The following is a 20591-nucleotide window of genomic DNA, read 5'->3' on the forward strand; positions in this document are numbered from 1 at the left end:
GTGCTTCAGGTGTGATTTTTTTTTTTGTGTATCCTTCACGACAGACCGATTTGTAAAGACAAAATGACACACTTGTGTCAGAGGATTTAAACAAAAATAACGCAACGCCTCGGATATCGTGTTTTATTAGTTAGGAGTTTATTTTTTGCCACTTCAGAACTGTTAGTTCATAATTCATGAGACTACAACCATCTCAGAGAAACAAAGCTACAGGGGGTGCGGTCTTTCCTGTAGCCGAGAACGGAAGCGGAAGTTCGGCCATCTCCTCGTACAGTCAAGCCACAACAGGGTCAGTACACACTTTAATTTAGGTATTTATTGCAGTGCTTTGGGAATATTTTTTTGACATTTTACCGGTTACCTGGATGCGCGTGTTACGCTTTGCCCTGAAGCAGGGCGTGTCCTTGGTGACGGGTAAGACGGTGTAGCTGTCCAGTTTCGAAGTGGTAGCAGCTAGCCAGCTAACTGCTAGCTAGCTAATATTTTCTAGCAGCAGCAAGTGATTTCAGTCAAACTGTCAGGGAACCGTTACCTTGGTTTCTAGTCCGGTGGGACACACTGCTGTGGCTGGGACGCCTGTTGGTTCGCTCATTCGTGGCCAGCTTGCACCCGTCTCTAATCCCGTTAAAACTTTACCCAGACCCCGGTAGCAAAGTGCTAGTCAACTGTTAGCTGAGGTGAGAATGGTTAGGTAGAATGGATAGGTTTCGAAGTGCTAATGTAAGCTAACATGGTTATATGACAGCTACCTTTAGTCTGCTAACTATGTCTACTGAATGCTGTCAAACTTGTGATTCATATATATATAGACTTTGTGGCACATGTGTGCTCTTGTAAACACTGTTGTAATGGGGTACCTGTTAACGCACTCTGCTAGCGCCACTTATCAGCTGCTTGTCAGATAGCATAACGAAAGTCAACATATTTACTATCTGGTGGTTAGCATACCCTAAGGTGGCTAACTTGTTAGGTGTGACAGGGAAAGCTGCAGTTGTGTATCTACAGTTGTGCATACATTTGGCTGTGAAACGTCAATGTATGCAAGTGACAAGATGAATGAATTAGATGTGTTGAAATGATAACCCTTCGCCTAGTTGGCGAAGTACATAAAGCGACACAATGTACTCGGATATGTTAGCGATGCTGTAACTGTGATTTTGCAGATGTTTACTACAACATATAATTGTTGCTCAACCTTAGCTCGCTGTGTGCTAATGTAAATACGTGTTCTGTCCGTCAAAGAACACGACAAGGCTAGAAAATTTGGCGTTCTTTCACTGATTTGTTTCAGCGCTTTTATTACATGGATAATTAAACCTTGATTTCTTTCCCCTAACATGGTGTCTGAACGTAGACATAATTTAATTGGAGGACTGACACAGACAACATGTTCGGGCCTCTTGTCAAAGATTGCTTGGTGAGTTGAACTTTAGATAGAGAGCTTCTGGAGTCGCTGAAATGAATTTTCAAATGGTTTCTCTATATTCAGTTCACTTATGCAACATGGACTCGTATTTCTCTGACCTACAAATCTATGCCAGTTAATAACGTCGCTAAGTTAGGCTAAGTTCAGTCCCTTGAGAAGTACACAGGACAGCTGTGACCTTTGTCTGCCCTTTTTGTCATGTTGCACTTGCATACATTCTCTGATCATATGTCTAGAGCATAATATTAGTATAATATATATATTATATAGTTTATTATAAACTAACGATTATTTTCGTACTCGATGAATCGATGAATCGGTTGGTCCATAAAATGTCAAACCTGGAAATGACGATGTTCTTGAATGTCTTGTTTTGTCCACAAACCAAAATGATTCAGTTTTAATGATTTCTTTGTTATGTGGAGCAAAGAAACTAAGAAAATATTCACACTTAAGAAGCTAAAACAGTCAGAACTCTTGTTTTAATCATGAAAAAAGTTTCAAACCGATTATCGATTATCAAAATAGTTGCCGATTAATTTAGTAATCGATTAATCGTTTCAGCTCTACATATGTCAATTTATTTAATTCTGATTGATGAAGTTGGAAACTAAATTAAAACATGAAAACAATTAATTACTTTCAATTTTTTTTTTTTTTTTACATTGCTTAAATAACAACTGACAACTTTTCAAATAATGTATAATTCTGTAATGTGCTAAAAATGTGAACGCTTGGTCTGAAAATGTGTATTGTAGCAGCTGTAGGATGTTTCTGGTGTAAACACTGCTCAGAACACTCTGGGGGATCTTGTTCAGTGCCAATGTAATCATTCCCCCGAATTCCCTTTGCCATCACACCGTATGCATGAGACATAAAGTATCTGTCAAATTCAGATTATGGCAAAACAGAGCTCAATATTTATATAAGTCAATGTTTATCCGAGTTTGTCTGATAACGTGCTCACTTTACACGTAGCTGAGTGTTAATAACTAACAGGAGTAGTTTGCTGTAGCTCAGCTACTTCAAGGTTTGAGAACTGTATGTTCTGAAATGTCCCTGTACATCCCACAGCTTTTTATTATGAATAATTTTGGTCCATCCTCCATGTCCCATCCTCAAAGTAAATAACACAGTGTTATATGATCAACCTTTCTGGGTAAATTCACAGTCTGTGAGGATTGTGATGTTTTGCAGCCTGCTAATGTGAATTCCAGATAAAAGCACATAGTGCTGTAATGAATTTTATTACTTGGCATTAATTAAAATGATAAGTGCTGTTATGAGGAAAGCAACAGCATTAAAAAAGTAGTTTCTGTTTAGAACATTTTTTTTGTACTACTGATGCATGCATTTACCTTCATGGTAGTGAATGTACAGACAGTTTAATGGATGAGTTTGAGATGTATTATTGTATGTTATGTGTATAGAAGTGTGAGGAACAAATGTTTTTTTCAGGAACAGCCTGTTCATGCTGCTTGAAGTTTATTTAAAAAAAAACAAATCAATTCTAATTTAAATTTGATTACATTATTGTTCTCTTAAATGTTTAAATAAAAGTACTTTTCTTTGCTAATGAGCCTTTGCGTTGATATGTTGGATAAAATATCATATCAAATTACCGACCGTGTGTGAATCGGCAAACTCAAAATCATGTGACTTGCTTCTGAATATCTCCCTTGTCTTTTTTTCTCTCTCTTTTCTTTAATAATAAAAACAAAAATGCTTGGAATTAGTCTGAGCATTATGTGATCTAGCTGTAACCTCCCAATGATCTGAATTCATTTTTTAACCTCAATTAAATCTCACTCCATAGTTTTCATCTCCCGGCGTGTGTGGTTTTGAGAACCAATGTTGCCACAGGAAGAACCAGACCAGCTGAGACAAAGCACTCCATGAATGAGTGGTGCACACGACAAAGAAACCAAAAGACACCAACAGGAGAGACCCTTATTCTGGATCATTCTTGTGTAACAGGTGTGCATAACGTTGTCCGCCTTCCTCAGTTGATACCATCAGAATACTGTTTGTATTATCTTGCCCATGATGTACAATTCTTCTTTTCCGTCTATGTTAAGATTGCAGCAGAACTCGGCAGTCAGACTGTTGCCATGTCGACCTCATCGCTACGGCGACAAGTAAAGAACATTGTCCACAACTATTCAGAGGCTGAAATCAAGGTTGAGTATCCCTTTGTGCTTATCTTGCTTTTCTTCTTCTCTCTTTTACATCCTCCCATATGTCCATGACTTAATGGAATCACATGTACTGTATCTCTGCAAAACAGATTATATTATGTAGCTGCTGATAATCTAATATGTCTTGGAAGCAACCTTGTCTCTTTCCCCATGTTGTACACAATTGGAGCTAATTTAATTTAGATTATTCTTTCATTATTTGTCAGCTTGTGCTGTGATTGAGGCTGCATTGGTACATAGAGCTGAACAACGTGTTATGACATGAGTTTCAATGGGAAAAAGTTAAAGTTTGCCTCTTGCTATGCTATTGTCCAGGTTAGAGAGGCAACGTCCAATGACCCATGGGGCCCCAGCAGCTCTCTGATGTCAGAGATTGCTGATCTGACCTACAATGTTGTGGCCTTCTCAGAAATCATGAGTATGGTGTGGAAGCGCCTCAATGACCATGGCAAGAACTGGAGACATGTGTACAAGGTGCGTCTGCTTAAGTTGGGTTTACCTGTTGTGACATATCACAGTGCTATTTCAGTACATTCTTGGAGTGAGTTGCATATATTCTATTATTACAAATGCACTTCTTAATTACTTAACAGTGTCCTGCACTATATTTATTGTTGGTTGTGTCCAAGTGTGACATTTAAACGAGATTATGATGAAGTTTCCTGCCACAGTTTCACAGTGTTAAATGTTTTAGTGTAAAACTACAATAATGATGTTTCCAGTGTGTCTGAAACTATTTTACCACTCATAACCGGAGGACTGTTAAGTGTGTGGGTGTTTTTATAGACTTAGTCAATGAATAAGCTTGGGAGTGATTCCAGACACTTCCTACATGTTGCTGGCTTTAATGTATTCATTATTAAGGCTGTACATTTTTATTTGTAATTTTCACTAATGTGTAGTGCTTAGTATTTTGGTTTTCTGTGAGTCCCGTAGCGCACAAGCTGTCTGCATATTTGATTGTGAAAGGATATGGAAACTAACAAGGGACATGTTAACTACTTTAACGTTTGTATTTCCACTACCTCAGCATTCAGACGTTTTGTGTAGTTTCAGTGGTTGTGATTTGTATTTTCTACAGGCAATGACTCTCATGGAGTACCTTATCAAGACGGGTTCAGAACGTGTTGCCCAACAGTGTCGAGAGAACATTTATGCAGTCCAGACCCTCAAGGATTTCCAGTATATCGACAGGGACGGCAAAGACCAGGTACACAAACACACCCATGCCCACAAAGGGGTGAAGAGAGTTGTTAGTGGGTAAGGTCCACTCTGTGGAATGCTTGCATACTTTTTCAAACATGCTGCTTGTAGTTCATTCAAGGATTCAAGGATACTTGTGCAAACAACATATTACAGCGATCAAGTTTTTATTGGTTTTTGATCAATAAAACTGTGATCTCAACAATTGTGTGTACACCTTGACTAACTCCAGTGGTAAAAGAAAGGTTATGTGTCTCTGTAATAGTTAATATTATCAGTGGTAAATTGGTGCAGAGTCATGCTTTTTGTTGTTTTTCAGGGGGTTAATGTGCGAGAGAAAGCCAAACAGCTGGTGACACTGTTGAAAGATGAGGAGAGATTAAGAGAGGAGAGGATCCACGCCCTCAAAACCAAAGAGAAGATGGCTCAGACTTCCAGTGGTGAGAACGCCACTCAAATCAGTGTTTCACACATTCAACAAGTGCTTAGAATGACAATATTATATTTAAGGTTTTTGACAAGTTGATACACATATTAAGCAATACTAAAAAGGTCAAGTTGAATCTGCAATATTATTTAATACCCTATGAGTGTTTTATCCACATGGAAACAGCGTTTTGGGAGAACTGAAACACATTTTTTGAAAAGTGGGAAAATCTCAAAATGCCACCCTATATGCTACTTTGGGGAAAACGATGATGATCTATTTTGCTTTAATTTGCTGTTGCTTATCTTTGTCATTGTTGTTTTTCTCTTGTGTTTGGAGATTGTTTGGTCTTTTGGCAATACGGTAACTTATTTTCCTTCCTGGCTTTCTTCATTCGGTCTCTGTGATTGTATACATTGCAATGTATACTTTATACAGAAATAGTATGACAAAATATACTATAAATTGAGCTCTATTTACGTTTGTACAATGCATTCTTCACCGGGTTTGGTGTAGCAACACTACAGCGCCACGTATAGGCCTGGTATGTAATACATTTTTTCGAGTCATTTGTTTTTTTTTTGGGAATTAAATAAAAAAAAACATTTCTAAACTGCACATACTGTAGCTCTGCTGAAGACAGACGGTCACACACAGCTTCTCCATTTCTCAGCTGAACCCATGAATGTTAGTTGACGTTCATTTGCACGGCTGAACATGGCAAGTGCTGCTGCTGAAGGCCTTTGAAAAGCCGTTAGAAAAAAGTGCCAATTTGAAATATTTTGGCAAAGAAAAAAATGTGCATTTTAATTGTTTGTATGCAGTCTTTTCCTTGGTGTTGTTATTGAGTTTGAAATTCATCATGACTACCCTTGCACTTTGACACGCCCTTCTCCTCCAGCCTCCTCTGCTCCCTCAGCTCCCAGCCTGGGGGGTAGCTTGTCACTAGGCTCCCAATCTGGAGGTGCGGATCCTGAACAGGCGTGGCCACAAAGCTCTGGAGAGGAAGATCTGCAGCTCCAGCTGGCTTTAGCTATGAGTAAAGAAGAGGCAGAGCAGGTAAGACAAAGCAGTCTACTGGAGGTGCACAAAGCTATGATTAGTTACAGCACCTATGTTCACAGAGGGATGTTGCTGATATTATTCACTATACATGTAGATACACCGAGATTTGCACTCACTGTGTAATCCCCCTAACCTCCCCCAGACTAGCAAGGACCCTCTGGAGGATGCAGAGATCCGCTATGCATTGACACTGAGCAAAGAGATTCACCAAAAGGTCAGGGGCATAGAATGTGCCCAGCTGACTGGTCAGCCGGTCATCAACCCATCTGTGTTTCTGTCAATTTCTCCGGCACATTCCAGTCCTGATTAATCAAAACAAAATCTATACATTTCATCATGCATCATTTTCCTCAAGATACAACTGTGCATCAGATTGCAGCTACGCTGTACTGTTAATTCAGTAAAAAAAAATCAATGTTCTAAGTTCTTGTGCCAATACGTGTGAAGTAGGTGCTTTAGAAATTAGAAATGATGTGTTAAACTTCAAAATTACAAGCACCCAAATAATTGATTAAGTTTAATTGTTGAATTTGCATGGCACAGGGACATATTTATCATAACTGAGATAAACCTTGAGTGATTTATAAACATTAATGATCCTTTCCTCCCCGTCACCCTCTTTTGATAGCATGCATGCAGCTGTACGCTTGAGATGAAACGCACTCTTTTTCTTACCTCATACACTTTCCTCCTGTTGTAACTCTCTTTTTCTGTGTTAACTAATTTAACCCAATTAATGCAAGAAGACAGAGGCCTGCACCCTCTGCACCATTTTATTAGTTTAGACCAGGGGTCTGCAACCTTTAGAATGAACAGAGCCATTTTTGTCCCCTCTCCCCCCAAATAAAATTATTCTGGAGCCTTAAAATGAAGGTAAAATCACATGTAAAGTTGTTGTTTTTACACATATATACTATATTTAAAGAATTACAGTTTGTCGCATTTTGATACCAAACCAAAGTGTAGAAAAACGACTTTGAGATGAAATGTTATGTACAATTTTATGTAGTTTATGTCTGAACGAAATCTGCCCGGCCTAAGTACATGGATCTAAGGATGGACAGGACTCCAAATGTGAACTTCTTCATGTATGCATTACTTTAATGGCTTTCAGGGGAGGTTTTTACAATTGGATGTGATGGACAAAATATCAAAAACACTTATAGTTACGCCTTTAATTTGACAAAAAAAGTGTGAATAACATGAAAAGTTGTTTTCTTCAAAGCGAGAAGGAGCCACTACAGAAGGGCTGAAGAGCCACATGAGGCTCTAGAGCCGCAGGTTGCAGACCCCTGGTTATACGATGATGATATTGGTAACTAAATCAGATGGATTTTATTTTGACTCCAGGTACTGGAGCTATTTTTTAACTCTTTTTTTGGTATCCTTATGACATCGGACATCGCTTCTGAATATATTTGTTTTCTGTGTAACATTGCAGAAAATACCTATATTGCCATCTTTTGGGAGGTCTTGTTAAGTGTTGGATTTGTGCAGTTTTTTCCACCTCTTTGGACTTTTGGAATGTAATCTGATCTTAAATCTGTGTTCTGCTTTCTGAGGTTTTGTGTCTCAGGTGGCTGATATCATGGTTTGTGTTATTGGCAGGAAGAGCGACTGCGCAGAGGCGATGACCTGAGACTGCAGATGGCACTCGAAGAGAGTAGGAGGGAGAAGGGGAAACCAGAAGAGGTGTGTGTGCCGTACTGTTCCAGCTGTGTTGTTCCTTCTGTTGCTGACATACAGACAAAGCAAAACAACAATCCACCAATATTCCCTTTTTGCACATTTCTATTGAAAGTCAACATGGAATCAATTGCTGCCTTAAAGAGAGGGTTTAAAAGGGGTTAATAAACACCCGTTTCCACCAAGCAAAACTGTTTGGTACAGTTTAATATCTTACAGTTTTTTATATTTCGGCTATCAAAAGATGTGAAGAGTACCAAAATAACCAATCTAGTCTGTCCCATATTTTGGCACCGTTCTGCTGGGCTACCTGGCACGGTGGGCTAGCATCTAAACAATGGAGCTAGACACACTGTAGGCTGTTGCTTGGATGAGTTGTTGTTTCTCGGTGACAACGGTAATGGAATTGGAAAAAACACTAAACCAACCTGCCAATTTTAACAGAGAGATGTCCCAAAAACAATATGATGGATTTCCTCCATTGTTTATTATAGCTCTTTTTCCACTGAGTATAAAGGTTCATTACGGTAAGGGACATATTTTTTTAGCGGTTTCATTAGGAATGGTACCAAAAATAACTAGCCCCAACTGTTCCATTTTTGGTAGCCTTCCCTTGGGGTACCAGAGTAAAAATGATACAACTGTGCTAACTTCTACGGTTGTGACTGTGTTACACACAGGTGTCAGGTGTGCACATCATCTCACAGGCATAGTCTCAGAATGTGACGTGGTTTTGTCCTCAGATCAGTTTCTTAAGTCTTTTTAGTCAGATTTTTAATCCATAATTGTCTTGATCAGGGCGCTCTGATGGAGCTGGGTGCTGCAGACCCCTGGGGGGCCCCTGCTGCTGGTGGTGCTGCTGCTGCTGTGGCCACTGTTGGCTCTGCCGGGCCCTCGCCCCCACCCACAGTTCCTGCCCCTGCTGCATCTGGACCGTGGGGTGCAGCACCTTCAGATCCATGGGGCGTAGCTTCACCAGCATCTCCTACAAGCTCTGACCCTTGGGGTGGGGGAGCTCCTCCTACTATAGCTCCGCCTCCAGACCCGTGGGGAGAAACATCCAACAAAGTTAACAATGTGGACCCTTGGGGAAGCTCAGGTACACCGCTGCAGCGCTGGTCACATACCAATAAGGCCTGGGTCATACTTTCTGTGTCCAGTCCACGTGTCTGCTAGGGTCAGCGTGATGTGAATTTGTTATCACCATTTCATTGGTGGTCCCTGCCGACTCCCACCTCTATAGTGCGAGTCCTCGCAGACTGTGGGTGCCAACAGTGCATGCTCTCTGCAGCACAACACACTCCACTTTTGTTTTGGTCAAAAGAAAAAACGAAGAAAACAGTAGTCTTGGAAACTTGCTTGAAATCATGTGAGAATATCTACAAGTCCCCAAATATTTACAACTTAAAGCTCCCATAGACCGGAATTTCCAATTAACGCTGTTTTTTGGTGTGTATCTGCGCCATTACCTCGCTTATGAAGCCCTAAAGTTTCGAAACAAACCGATCAGCCACTTGCTGAGAACGTTGGGTTTTATTGTAATCTCTGGCTCTGCAAGCGGTATGAAAAAGCCTGGAGTGTGACGTAAGGATCCTGTCTCCTGAACAGCATCCTCCTGATCCGAGCACATCCGGTTGCATACATTGAACCACAGAAGAAGAAAGTCCGTTGTGGAGGTGTTTCACTTGCGACAGTGTCTTCTGACTCTGGATCTGACTCTGAGTCAATGAGACTACAGCGGGGAGTCGTGAAGAAGCCATTCTTCACAGTTGGGAAATCTCTCGCTGGCTGGCCAATCACAACGCAATCCGTCTTCCGGTAGTGAGATTTCGGTCGGCTCGTTTGCAGCAACTACGAGGTTTTTGACCATAAAAACAAGTGAATTTATATAAGTAGACCTCCATGACTCACTTATATGTGCGATGGGAGCTTTAATGTCTAAAGAATACATAAAAATGAGCGTAAACTCTTGGTGAACGACTCCTGGCCCTCATTATAGCATGAATGAAACCGTGGCCATGTATGCGCAAGTAGAAATGTGAAGCAGTGATCTGTGGACACTGAAGACGGAGACAATGACCCAGGTCTTTGGTTGGTGGGAATGTCATTATGATATGAGTGTGTGAAAAGCATCATGTCCTGCTCTGTGGATGAAAAGAGGCATGAAGACTCTTACTCTTTGTCACTCCACCATCCCATTTCCTGTCAACACATCATCCCTGTTACATTTTCATCCACTCACATGCTTACTTTTTGTTATGAGGAAAGCAAGCATGCGAAATCCATTTTACCTCTGTGTCTAAATCAGGGATTTTATCCTCCTGTTTCTACTAAGGACTGTCTGTGGCTGTGTCTCAACCAGAGCTTTCTCTTCTCTTTCCCTTTTGTGCCATTTTTAATATATGGGATGCTTCGTAATATTTTTCCTTTACCTTCGCTTAGCTTAATATATTAAATAACATTGTAGACAAATCCTCTTCTACCAGTTTTTTGTCAAACAAGTGATATTGCAAGGTGAAGGAGAGAAACGGCACTGTTGAATCCCAGCCCAGCCTCCTGCTCTTTCCTTATTATGAGTTGTACCTGTAAGGTGCCGTGTTAACCCCCTCCCCGTCTCCTCCCCTCCCCTGTAGCTGTGACACCCCCAAGTGCCGACCCCTGGGGCCCCTCAATACCTCCCAGCACTTCTTCCTCGGGGGGGCCAGTAGACCCCTGGGCAAGGGACGGGCCACTCCCTGCCTCTGACCTTGTCACCTCCGACATCTGGAGTGCCAACGCCAGACATACTAATGGCACAGGTACATTCACACTTAACGCTACATGGACTCACAAACACCAAGGTATTGGTACAATGTCATAGTAAATACATAAAGCTACAGACTTGTCAAGTGCATGCTCACAGAACAGTTGTCTTGTCCTACATTTCATCTTCCTCTGTTGTAATTTCATATTGTATTACGTTCGTTAACATTTATCTTTCGGTGCCTGACTTGCCGTTTTTGTTCTTCCTTTATTCCACACCACCAGGAGACCCAGAGCGACGAGGATCCTTGGTGACGGGTTGTGACAGCTCAGGTTCCCCGGTGCCCTTCGACCTGACGTCTCTCGATTCGTCCCTTCCCGTTCGTAAAACGCCCGAGTCCTTCCTCGGCCCAAATGCAGCGCTGGTAGATCTCGATTCTCTGGTGTCGTCTAAACCCAAACCTAAACAGCCACCGCCTCCTTCCATCTCTTCTTCTTCAGCGCACAATCCTTTCCTCCAAAACAGAGGTTAGTCACGGCTGTGGATTTGACCGTCTGTAACGACAGCAAAGTAATTTGAATTGGAATCAACACCCTCTCAATAAGGAAACAAAATTGGATATGGATGGAAAACAGAAAAGTTTTAGTTACTTAGTTAGCAGTGTGTTTATCAAGTATATGAGAATAGAAATGTGTCAACTTAGTGAATGATGCCAATGTCAATTGTCAGAAGTTTATTTAATGTCATGAAGAAAGTATATTGGTGATACTCAGATATTCTCCCGTGACTCACGTTGTAACATGTCCTCCATTGCCTTTGACCCTCAGGCTCATCTCCGGCTCCTGGCATGGCAGTGACTCCGGGAAGCACCATCTCAAGTAGGGGGGTTTCTCCAACACCTGCCTCCACCAACCCATTTGGCGTGGCCCCGCCCATGGCCTCCATTTCACCTCAGCCCTCGTCGCTCGGCCTGAGCGCCCTCCGCACCAGTCCCGTGCCTCCCAATCCCATGCTGGGCATGGTGCAACCAGGAATGGGGATGGGGCCAATGAGCATGGGTATGGGGGCTCCAGGAATGGGCCTGGGCATGATGCAGGCCACTCCCATGAGCATCCCCTACAGCGCTCTCTCACCCATGGCGCCCCCAGGCTCGGCTCTGTTGGGGTCCGGAGGACCTCCACAGCTGATTTTGGGTGGGCCCACTGGACCTGGAGGAGTGATGGGTGCGGGGGGATCAGTGGGAGGTGGAGGGACAACGGGAGCGAGCACCAACCCTTTTCTTCTTTGAGGAAGTGTCACCACTCCTTAGCTCACCTGTTTCACCGTCTTCTGTCGTATCTGCTGCCCCCCCCCCCCTCCATTCATCCCCCATCAACACACTTTGTGTCCAAAAAGAAAAGAATATTTACATCTCTATATTTCAAGAAAAGAAAAGACAAAAACAAAACAAAAAAAAAATACCTGAATTTCTTTTCCTTTCAAAAGCATTATTTCATTTCAGGATCATTTTCTGGATTTTGGTCTTTTGATTTCATTTCATTGTGGGTTATTTTGGGGTGGGAAATAGAGATCTATTTATTTTTGTTTTAATCATTTTCTGTTCTGTATTGTCGTTCATGTTTTTTTTCCAGTCCTATATGAAATGAGAGAACGTCTGTGAAAGCAGGAGGTGTTTTCAGTAGTGTTCTAATACTGAGAGAGAGAGAGAGAGAGAGAGAGAGAGCTGGAGGGAGAGGGGACATAGCCACTAACAAACTGAACACACAAACTGTTGAACCTCCCTCCTCCTCTGTATCTCCCTCTAGAATGAAAACAAACACTGTATCACTGACGCCGAGCGAGCGAGTGCATGAGGAAGGATTTTCACTCCAGATGAGATATGGACTGAAACACCTGCATTAACATTTCAGGCACAACATGGTCAAATACTTTCAACTATTTGATTTTTAATTTAATTTAATGTTAAATGTAATTATTATAATTTTTTTTTTTTCCAATTTTTGGGAACAGCTAAACAAGGAAAATCAGACATCATGCCATTGAAATCGAAAGCTTATTTTCTTGTTTTCCTCCTGATTATTTTTAGAAAACTAAAGAGAGCTCTGACATCATTGATCTGATGTGGAAAAATGTTGGATGTTTGAGTGAGTAATTGTGAGTGTGTGTGTGCATTTGTATGTGTGAACATGGGGAATGACGACATGAATGCTTTTTTGTGAGTGTGAAAGTATGCAAATAACAGTGCAGACACCCGTTTCTGTGTATATGTATCTGTCCGATCTTAATTCAGTGACTCGGAAAGGAAGAAAATGACATCCATATTTTTAGTTTTTAAAAAAAAAAGAAATGTCACTTGTATTAATATTATGTAATGTTGGGATTTCATATGCGGTAGTGTAAGGGTCACACATTTCTCTGCCAACCTTAAAGGTTTTGGGATTTTTTTTTTTTTCTGTCTGAAAAAACATTTGGTTTATTCTTGTCCAGTCACAACATTTCAAAGTGGAATCCCTGGCGCACAGGTTTCACCGTTCACCGATGCCCTTGTGTTTCATCCTTCCTTCCTTCAGGAAAGGAGAGCTACTGATGATGCTTCTTCAAAGAAAGAAAATTGGAAAAGACAATATTTCAGTGAATGAAAGAAAACAAAAACAGGGACTTGACAACATGCTCCATGCTGTTCTTTTAATTTAGTTAGATGAATTTATTGTTATTTTATATCGACAAGAAAAGAAAAAAATATCTCTTTTATTGGGTAAGGTTGAATTTTGTGTGGTGTCGACTGTGAACATTCACATTTGCAAAGTAAAATGGTAAAAAAAAGAAAGAAAAAATCAAAAGAAATTTATGAAATAAAATTAAAACACAGAGTACATGTGTTTGGCTGGTTTCATGCTTGCGCTCTGTATGTAGATAATGCTTGTTTATATCCCATAATGTCATCCCATGTGACAAGAATACACTTTTTTTTTTTAAATTGTATATGTTAATAATTAAACTACAGTCCATGAGTAAATAACACCCTGCCAATTACCTGCAGAAGAGAAGCTAAACAAAACTTACAGCATATGAATTTGAATACAGGTGGGAAAAAAGACTTACAATGTCAACTTTGAAATACAGCATTCAGTCATGTGACATAACATGATCCCAGACCTACACACCAGTGAGGCAGCCTCTGCATAGAGCTTAGTGTACATGGCAGCAAAGGGTCCCATCTCTGTGAGGAGTTCTGTGTTCAGTGTTTCTCTCTCTACTGAGACGGCGAAGGTCAAACGAGAGTGTCCCAGTCAAAGTCGTCCTGGATCTCCTCGCTGTTGCTGTGCAGATTCTTTAACGGAGGACGCTGTCGCGGCGTCGTAGACGGAGATTGCATTCCAGCTGAGACAGAACAAGGAATCGGGTTTAAAGGTGCCATATGTAAGAATGTGGCCAAAAAAGGTTACGACATTCAAATTCTTTCTCTCTTCTTTAAGGTTTCATTTTCTGACGTAACTGGCAACCCGTGTCTGAGACTCTACTGCCTGCAATGATTGGTAGACGGCGGTAGGTGGCGCCACTTGCCAAAACATTTGCATTCTGCAAAATTAAAGTAAAGTAAAAGTATTAACATGACATTTACTTTACTTAAAGGTGCCATATGTAAGAATGTGGCCAAAAAAGGTTACGACATTCAAATTCTTTCTCTCTTCTTTTAGGTTTCGTTTTCTGACGTAACTGGCAACCCGTGGTTGCTCGGCAGCTGAGACTCTACTGACTGCAATGACTGGTAGACGGCGGTAGGTGGCGCCACATGACGCCAAAACATGATTTCAAAACATAAACATGATTTGCAGTCTGCAAAATATTTTTCTTTAATGCAAATATTTTGTCTGTACTGTTGTTGTTGGTGAGTTCAGTTTGTTATATGAACATTATGCCTGAGTCTCTGTGACAAAAAGATTTTATGGCCAGTTGCTTTAGATTTATTATTATTTATTATTTATTATGCACCTTTAATTCTTCAACTTGTATCCCAGTTGGAATTGATACAGATCTTTTCCAGGTGAGACGACCTATGATGGAACCTCTGAGTCGGTGATGAGTTAAGTTGAAAGATTTTTTTGAAGACAGCTCAGATCTGAGGAGAACTGAGACGATGCCTGACATCTGAACAGTGAGGCAGTGTGCCAGGTCTGATACATATGGTTAGTTGTCTGGTGCCTTGGTATCTAGTGAGGGAACCTTGAAATTAAACTTAAAGCTGGCTGAAGAGTAGACTTTTCTCTCACAGGAATAAGACTACTGTTGTGGCTGACGGCTAAGCAACTGAAAGGTTTGCTTTCATCAAGCCTATAACTGTCACGTCCAACGTCTGATTCGTGATATTTTGTACATCATGCAATACATGGTGGAGCATAACCACATGGGATACCATGAAAATATTGTGGATAATAATAATTCAGCCATATTCCTGTATATTAAACTTTTCTGCTGTTATGCTGCTATTCAAGCAGCTTGTGTGTTGAAATACTTGAAAGTGCCTGAGAGCTGCCCTCTCTTTGCCATGTGCCCCCTCTCTCCCCGTCACGATACAAAGAGTCCCGACAAGTAAAGACTTGAAGTGGCCGTAAAAAATATCTTACAGAAAAAAAACAATTATATAAAAGCTGGAATTAAAAAGGAATTTCGACAGCGTGAGATGAACAAGCCAAGTTGGAAATCTGTAACTAACTTAACTTAAACTTATTCTGAGGCCACATATTCAGCATTTTCCTGCGAATCACTCATAAATAACAACTCCTTAGAATAAGTGATTTGTTTATATATGTATATGTACACTATATGGGCCTTGCTTTACGGAGGCCACCATTTTGTGCCACAGTGTTTCCTTCAGCAGCCTAAATAGACAAACCAGCCATAGTGTGTGTGTGTTTTGTATGTATTTATGTAAGTTTACTACACAAAAGAAGTGGAATGACATCTTTCCTAGTGTGCAGCGACTGCCTTATTTCCCAAACGTGAGCGGAGGAGGCCTCCATTTCATCTCACAATCTGCAGTCTCGCCATTCGGTGCCAAGAATTCCACGAGCCGTGCTGCGTTCAATTGCAGTGATGGCTAAAAACTATTTGGACTTACCGGTTGTGTTTGGCGGGTGAGTTAGCTGCGGCCTTTGGAGGCCTGGTGCCTGCATGTGCAGAGCTCTGCGTGGCGGCTGTGCTCCGTTGGCGGGGTGAAACGTGGGAGGGTATGGCAGGGGTGAGGGGTGAATGAGGCTGGCGAGGGTCGGAGGTGGATTGTGGGTGAAAGGTGCAGCTGGTAAGGTGTGAGGCGTACCGAGGGCGACTGGGGAGTTGTTGCCAGAGGTGATCATGCCTTTCTGAGTGAAGAAGCGGTTCAGAGAGTCACAGAGGGAGGTGAAGAGCGTAGGGTCCAGGGCCCAGTCACAGAGCTCCGCCTGCCGCATGCTCTCCAGCAGGTCTGATACAGACAATGAGAGACATTTAACACCCGTTTCTAGTGTCTTTAGTCATATGGAAAAAAAAAAAGGATAACAAACAATGACATGGTTCAAGTTGTTGATGTAGGGTATCAAGGTTAAAATCAAACATTCAGTGACCAAAATAGTGCTGGACCTGAAATGGTGTTGCAAGACTGTGGTAAAGAGTCCAGACCTGGGTGATTGGAGAGGTCTATGTTCGCCCAGTCTAGATTGCTGGCAATGCGGAAGCTCTCCCTCAGGGATTCTGGGTTACTGAACCAGTCAGGAGGCAGCGCTGAAGTGAAAGCAGAGGGAGGAAACGTTAGAAAGTGAAGCGCATGTTAATGTTAATGTTGCCGTTATTAATAATAATGCAGTAATGTGAGACTCACTGCACTGTGAAGGTGGGTGTGCAGGTGCTGCAGCCGGTGGTGGTGGAGGTGGAGCGGGCGGTGGTGCAGGGTGAGGGGACAGTGGCAGTAGAGTTGGAGTGTGGAGTGGGGTAGTGTCATTGTTTGGGAGAGCCAGAGGGACAACGTCCGCTGAAAAGAAAAGGGAAAATCTCAGTTGGCGTTTATAATGCATGCAATAAGTCACATGTGTCAAACTCAAGGCCCGGGGGCCAGATGTGGCCCGACGTGTCATTTTATGTGGCCCGTGAGCGGTTAATTGGTCTATGCTGCTTTAAGGCGTGCGTTGACCATAAACTACATTTCCCACAATGCACGGTGATTGCGTTACCCGCAAAGTGACGGCATCGCCATCACGGACCGGGTTACATCTATAATGCATCATATTTGTAACTTGAATAAGTAATAAATACAGAATGTTATTTAGCAATATGTTACGGAGTAGTTACCTTAATTTTACATTATATTTGGTTCCATTTAGTAACCATTATGCTGATGTGGCCCTCAGTGAAAATGAGTTTGACACCCCTGCAATATGTGATGGGTAATTAAAGCAGCTGTGCATCATACTCACACTGTGAGCCTCCTCTCTCACGCATAGTCCTGACGAGAGACTTGAAAGATGTATACAAGTCTGGTAAATTCATCTCGTCAAAGCTGAAACGCAGCGGAGGATCAGTGGAAGCATTGATTGGGTGAGTCGGGTAATTCAGGTGAGTGGGGTGAGTGGGGCCTGTCACAGTGCAAACAGGCGCATGCGCCATGGTAGGAGCGCAGGAGAAAGTGGAGACAGACACGTGTCCTGAATTGGCGTGAAAAGACACGGCAGCGACAGAGTAAGAGGACGCGGCGGCGGACAGAGGTGTGACAGAGGCGTTGGGAGTGGGTGGATGTGCGAGAGGGACAGAATGAATGGAGGACGCAGAGACGGCAGATGGGAGCTCAGCCGAAGGAAGGACGGATGGACGAGTGTCGGGGAGACTCGAAGCTGGACTCGGCATGTACGGGGATGGTTGCTGTGAAAATGAAAGACAAAAGTCAGCCGTTGTCCTGCCGTTCACTTCATTTACAGGCGGTGTTAGGAGACGATAAGGTTCACCTTGCATGGGGGAGGAGAGAGGGAGACGGACTGGGGCGATTGTTGCTCGATGGCGTTCAGTGGCTCAGCGTGAAGAAGCTGGCGCTCTGAGTGGGAGGTCGGCTGGGGTTGATGAGGAGAGGCTCCTCTGTCAGACTGTGGATATTCTGGAGCCTGTGAGAGGAAACAGTATTAGAATATTCAAATATTATTATCATGCTTTATTATTTAAAGCTCCCATAGAGTGGTCCTGTTGCACATATATGTGAGTTATGGAGGTCTACTTACATACATTAACTTGTTTTTATGGTCAAAAACCTCCTAGTTGCTGTAAACGAGCCGATAGAAATCTCTCCTTACTGACGCTCTCCTCAGCCGCGGCGTTTCAGACTGAAATCTCACACCCAGAAGACAGACTGTGTTGTGATTGGCCAGCCAGCGTAGAGCCTTCCCAACTGTCTTGCCATTGGCCAATACCCGGAAGTGACATAATTAGCACACCCGCTCTCAGAAGCGCAGCTCCCCCCTCTGGAACGGTGGATGCACTGCTACTCATTATCAAAACATTGTTTTAACAGTGTTTAAAAAATAGTTTCGTCACGACTCCCCGCCGCAGTCCCTTTTATGACTTTGACCCAGAGTCAGAAGACACTGTCGCTCGTGAAACACCTCCACAACGGACGTTATTCTTCTTCTGCGGTTCAATGTACGCAACCGGATGTGCCCGGACTAGTGCCCGGAGCAGGAGGATCTGCTGTTCAGGAGAACCGGTGTTTACGTAACCGGACCGGGTTTTTTACAGAGATCTCTCAGAAATGGCTGAACTGTTTGTTTCGAACATTCAGGGCTTCATAAACGAGGTAATGTCGCAGATAAACACCAAAAAAACATTCCGGTGGAACTTCCGGTGCAGGTCCGCTTTAGAGATAAGTTAAAGTAAAGTTTACCTATTTTAAACTACCACTCAGGTGAAAATAATGAGAACAAAAACAAGTTCATTGTCTGTCCAGCAAACTCAAGGTCGCCGTTTTCTTTCACAGAGAGTCGATCTTATGAGAACTGCCAGAGTTTTAAAGCTGTTACTAACACAAAACCAAAAAAAACGCAAAAACTCAAGAAAAGCCTGAATAGTCAAATATCACGAGGGAAAGGTAAGAAAATAGTTTAGTAATAAATTAAAACGAGTGTGTCTGTCTGTGAGTATTTAACAACTATTAACTCTGCCTCCGGACGCTGAGATTTGGTTTCTTCTATTATTAATCCCATGTAAAGAAGCATTTTAAATGCACTATATAACTTAAATCTATTAAGTACCAAAAAGCCAACCTTGCAGTGAGTAAAATGTTATTTCTTCACACTTATTTGCTGGTTAAATATACAGTAGAATCAGTGATAACACGTACATCCTGCTCCTCCTCCTCCTCCTCTGGATATGGACGTTTAGGAGCCCTCGCTTGATTCCCCTCTGTCGGTCCATCCATCGTCCAGTAGGAACCCTGCAAATACAGCACAAGGAACCTTAACGCGCTCATTCTAACAAAAGCACATCTATGTGCACGACAACAGTGTGTAGAGAGAAATTCACCTTGCCGGGGTCATTCTGCGGCCGAGGAACTTTCCTGAAGCATTTATTCAGGGACAGATTGTGTCGGATGGAGTTCTGGTAACGACAACGACAGAACACAGTCACAGTCACAGTCACTGTTTTTAAGCACATGGTGTTTAGTAACTAACGATTATGTTGCTACTACTTTAAACGTCACCTTCCATCCGCGGCCTGCTCGGCTGTAGTACGGGAAAGTGTCACTGATCCAGGTGTAGATGTCATTCAAACTCAACTTCCTCTCAGGTGCAGCTGCTATCGCCATGGCAATGAGAGTGGCGTAGCTGTGAGGGGGCTTCCCTTTAGAGTTTGAAGGGGAGGGGTCCTGCACAGAGGGGAGGAAATCCACTCTCTCCCTCACTCTGTCTTTCTTCTTGTCCCTCTCTCCTCCACCTCCACCTCCACCTCCACCTCCTCTCTCTTTCCCCGAGCGCAGGCTGCTGATTCCCAGCCGAGGCAGCCAGTCGATACTCGTGAGACTGGAGTCCAAGTCAGAGGACATCGTCTCTGCTTTTTGTCTGTCCGAGGTCTGAAGGATCAGAAGAAGAAGAAGAGGTGCTGGATCAAAATGCCTTTTTTTTACCTTTGTTTACTTTTGAACAGAGAAATGCCACAGTAGTCACTTTGACGTGTTGCTGTAATACTGTCAACCATGCTGTTCCTGTACTTCCAGTCACTGTCAAATACCAATCAGTAAAAAGTCCACAGACGAGATACTTTGTACCGCTCTGTAATCTACCTCATCACAAACTAAGACTTTTTGCATGACTGAGTCAACAGAGTAACGTGCCTCCTACAATCTGATTTCTGAGGAAGAATGACTTGCTTACCAATCTGTAGCCACTCGAGGCCCAAGGCCTTAGAAAGTGTTAATATTTGATGTCATCAGCTGTGCACAACTGCAGATAAACCGTTTCCCCCTGTGCTCTTCAGATTCCTCCCTTCGGCATGTTGATCCGGAAAAAGGGCCTCAAACCATACCTCCGGCTTGTGAAAGTTTGTGTATCTTTGGAGTAATATACACAAAAACTTATCCGAGAGCTTCCTTTTTCTCTCCCTCCCTGTGTCCTCCCCCCCTCCCTTTCTGACTGTACCACAATGACGTAACTCACTCCTCCTCCTCCGTGACCTCACCGTTTGTGGAACCGCCTCTGTGAGCTGGTCCCGCCTCTTGCAAGCTTCACCAGCAGTTGTCCAAGTTGTGGCCCTGCTGTTAAAATGTCAGTACAGACAGAAAAACAACCTTTCAAGCAAACTCTCACACAAGACGTGATTCAGAGACGTGTAGAC

At 42.6% G+C, this 20591-nt stretch overlaps 2 protein-coding genes across 4 annotated transcripts; one reads left to right on the forward strand and one right to left on the reverse strand.

Annotated features, from left to right (window-relative positions):
* The first annotated feature begins 245 nt into the window (after positions 1-245).
* Positions 246-12254, forward strand: epn1a (epsin 1a). Of its 2 annotated transcripts, none has more exons than XM_083891271.1 (12): positions 246-289; positions 3243-3403; positions 3505-3606; positions 3940-4098; positions 4706-4834; positions 5147-5267; positions 6156-6313; positions 7928-8011; positions 8804-9104; positions 10639-10803; positions 11033-11275; positions 11576-12254. In XM_083891271.1, the coding sequence occupies exons 3-12, from the start codon at positions 3538-3540 to the stop codon at positions 12034-12036; spliced, it is 1890 nt and encodes a 629-aa protein (XP_083747397.1). In that variant the 5' UTR covers positions 246-289; positions 3243-3403; positions 3505-3537; the 3' UTR covers positions 12037-12254. The 2 variants fall into 2 exon arrangements, with proteins under 2 accessions (XP_083747397.1, XP_083747398.1); XM_083891272.1 differs by lacking the exon at positions 246-289 and adding an exon at positions 1368-1417.
* Positions 12255-12265: 11 nt separating this feature from the next.
* On the reverse strand, positions 12266-20277 carry foxj2 (forkhead box J2). 2 transcript variants are annotated; one of them, XM_083891293.1, is made up of 10 exons: positions 20132-20277; positions 19462-19830; positions 19284-19358; positions 19102-19194; positions 17720-17872; positions 17195-17636; positions 16603-16752; positions 16404-16505; positions 15868-16209; positions 12266-14129 (listed from the first exon to the last, which is right to left on the reverse strand). In XM_083891293.1, exons 2-10 carry the CDS (start codon positions 19801-19803, stop codon positions 14020-14022), a joined length of 1809 nt encoding a protein of 602 aa, XP_083747419.1. In that variant the 5' UTR covers positions 19804-19830; positions 20132-20277; the 3' UTR covers positions 12266-14019. The 2 variants fall into 2 exon arrangements, with proteins under 2 accessions (XP_083747419.1, XP_083747418.1); XM_083891292.1 differs by having other exon boundaries at positions 16365-16505.
* Between the last annotated feature and the right edge of the window lie 314 nt (positions 20278-20591).

This window comes from Microchirus variegatus, assembly GCF_963457635.1.
Source record: "Microchirus variegatus genome assembly, chromosome: 1".
In the NCBI taxonomy this organism is placed as follows: domain Eukaryota; kingdom Metazoa; phylum Chordata; class Actinopteri; order Pleuronectiformes; family Soleidae; genus Microchirus; species Microchirus variegatus.

Coding starts and splice junctions, on each gene's coding strand:
- epn1a (XM_083891271.1), top strand. CDS start 3,538: ATGTCGACCTCATCGCTACGGCGACAAGTAAAGAACATTGTCCACAAC. Junction 4,835..5,146: donor ACAGGGACGGCAAAGACCAG/GTACACAAACAC, acceptor GTTGTTTTTCAG/GGGGTTAATGTGCGAGAGAA. Junction 5,268..6,155: donor GATGGCTCAGACTTCCAGTG/GTGAGAACGCCA, acceptor CTTCTCCTCCAG/CCTCCTCTGCTCCCTCAGCT.
- foxj2 (XM_083891292.1), bottom strand. CDS start 19,803: ATGTCCTCTGACTTGGACTCCAGTCTCACGAGTATCGACTGGCTGCCT. Junction 17,637..17,719: donor TCTCTCCTCCCCCATGCAAG/GTGAACCTTATC, acceptor TCATTTTCACAG/CAACCATCCCCGTACATGCC. Junction 14,130..15,867: donor TCACCCGCCAAACACAACCG/GTAAGTCCAAAT, acceptor GTTCTGTCTCAG/CTGGAATGCAATCTCCGTCT.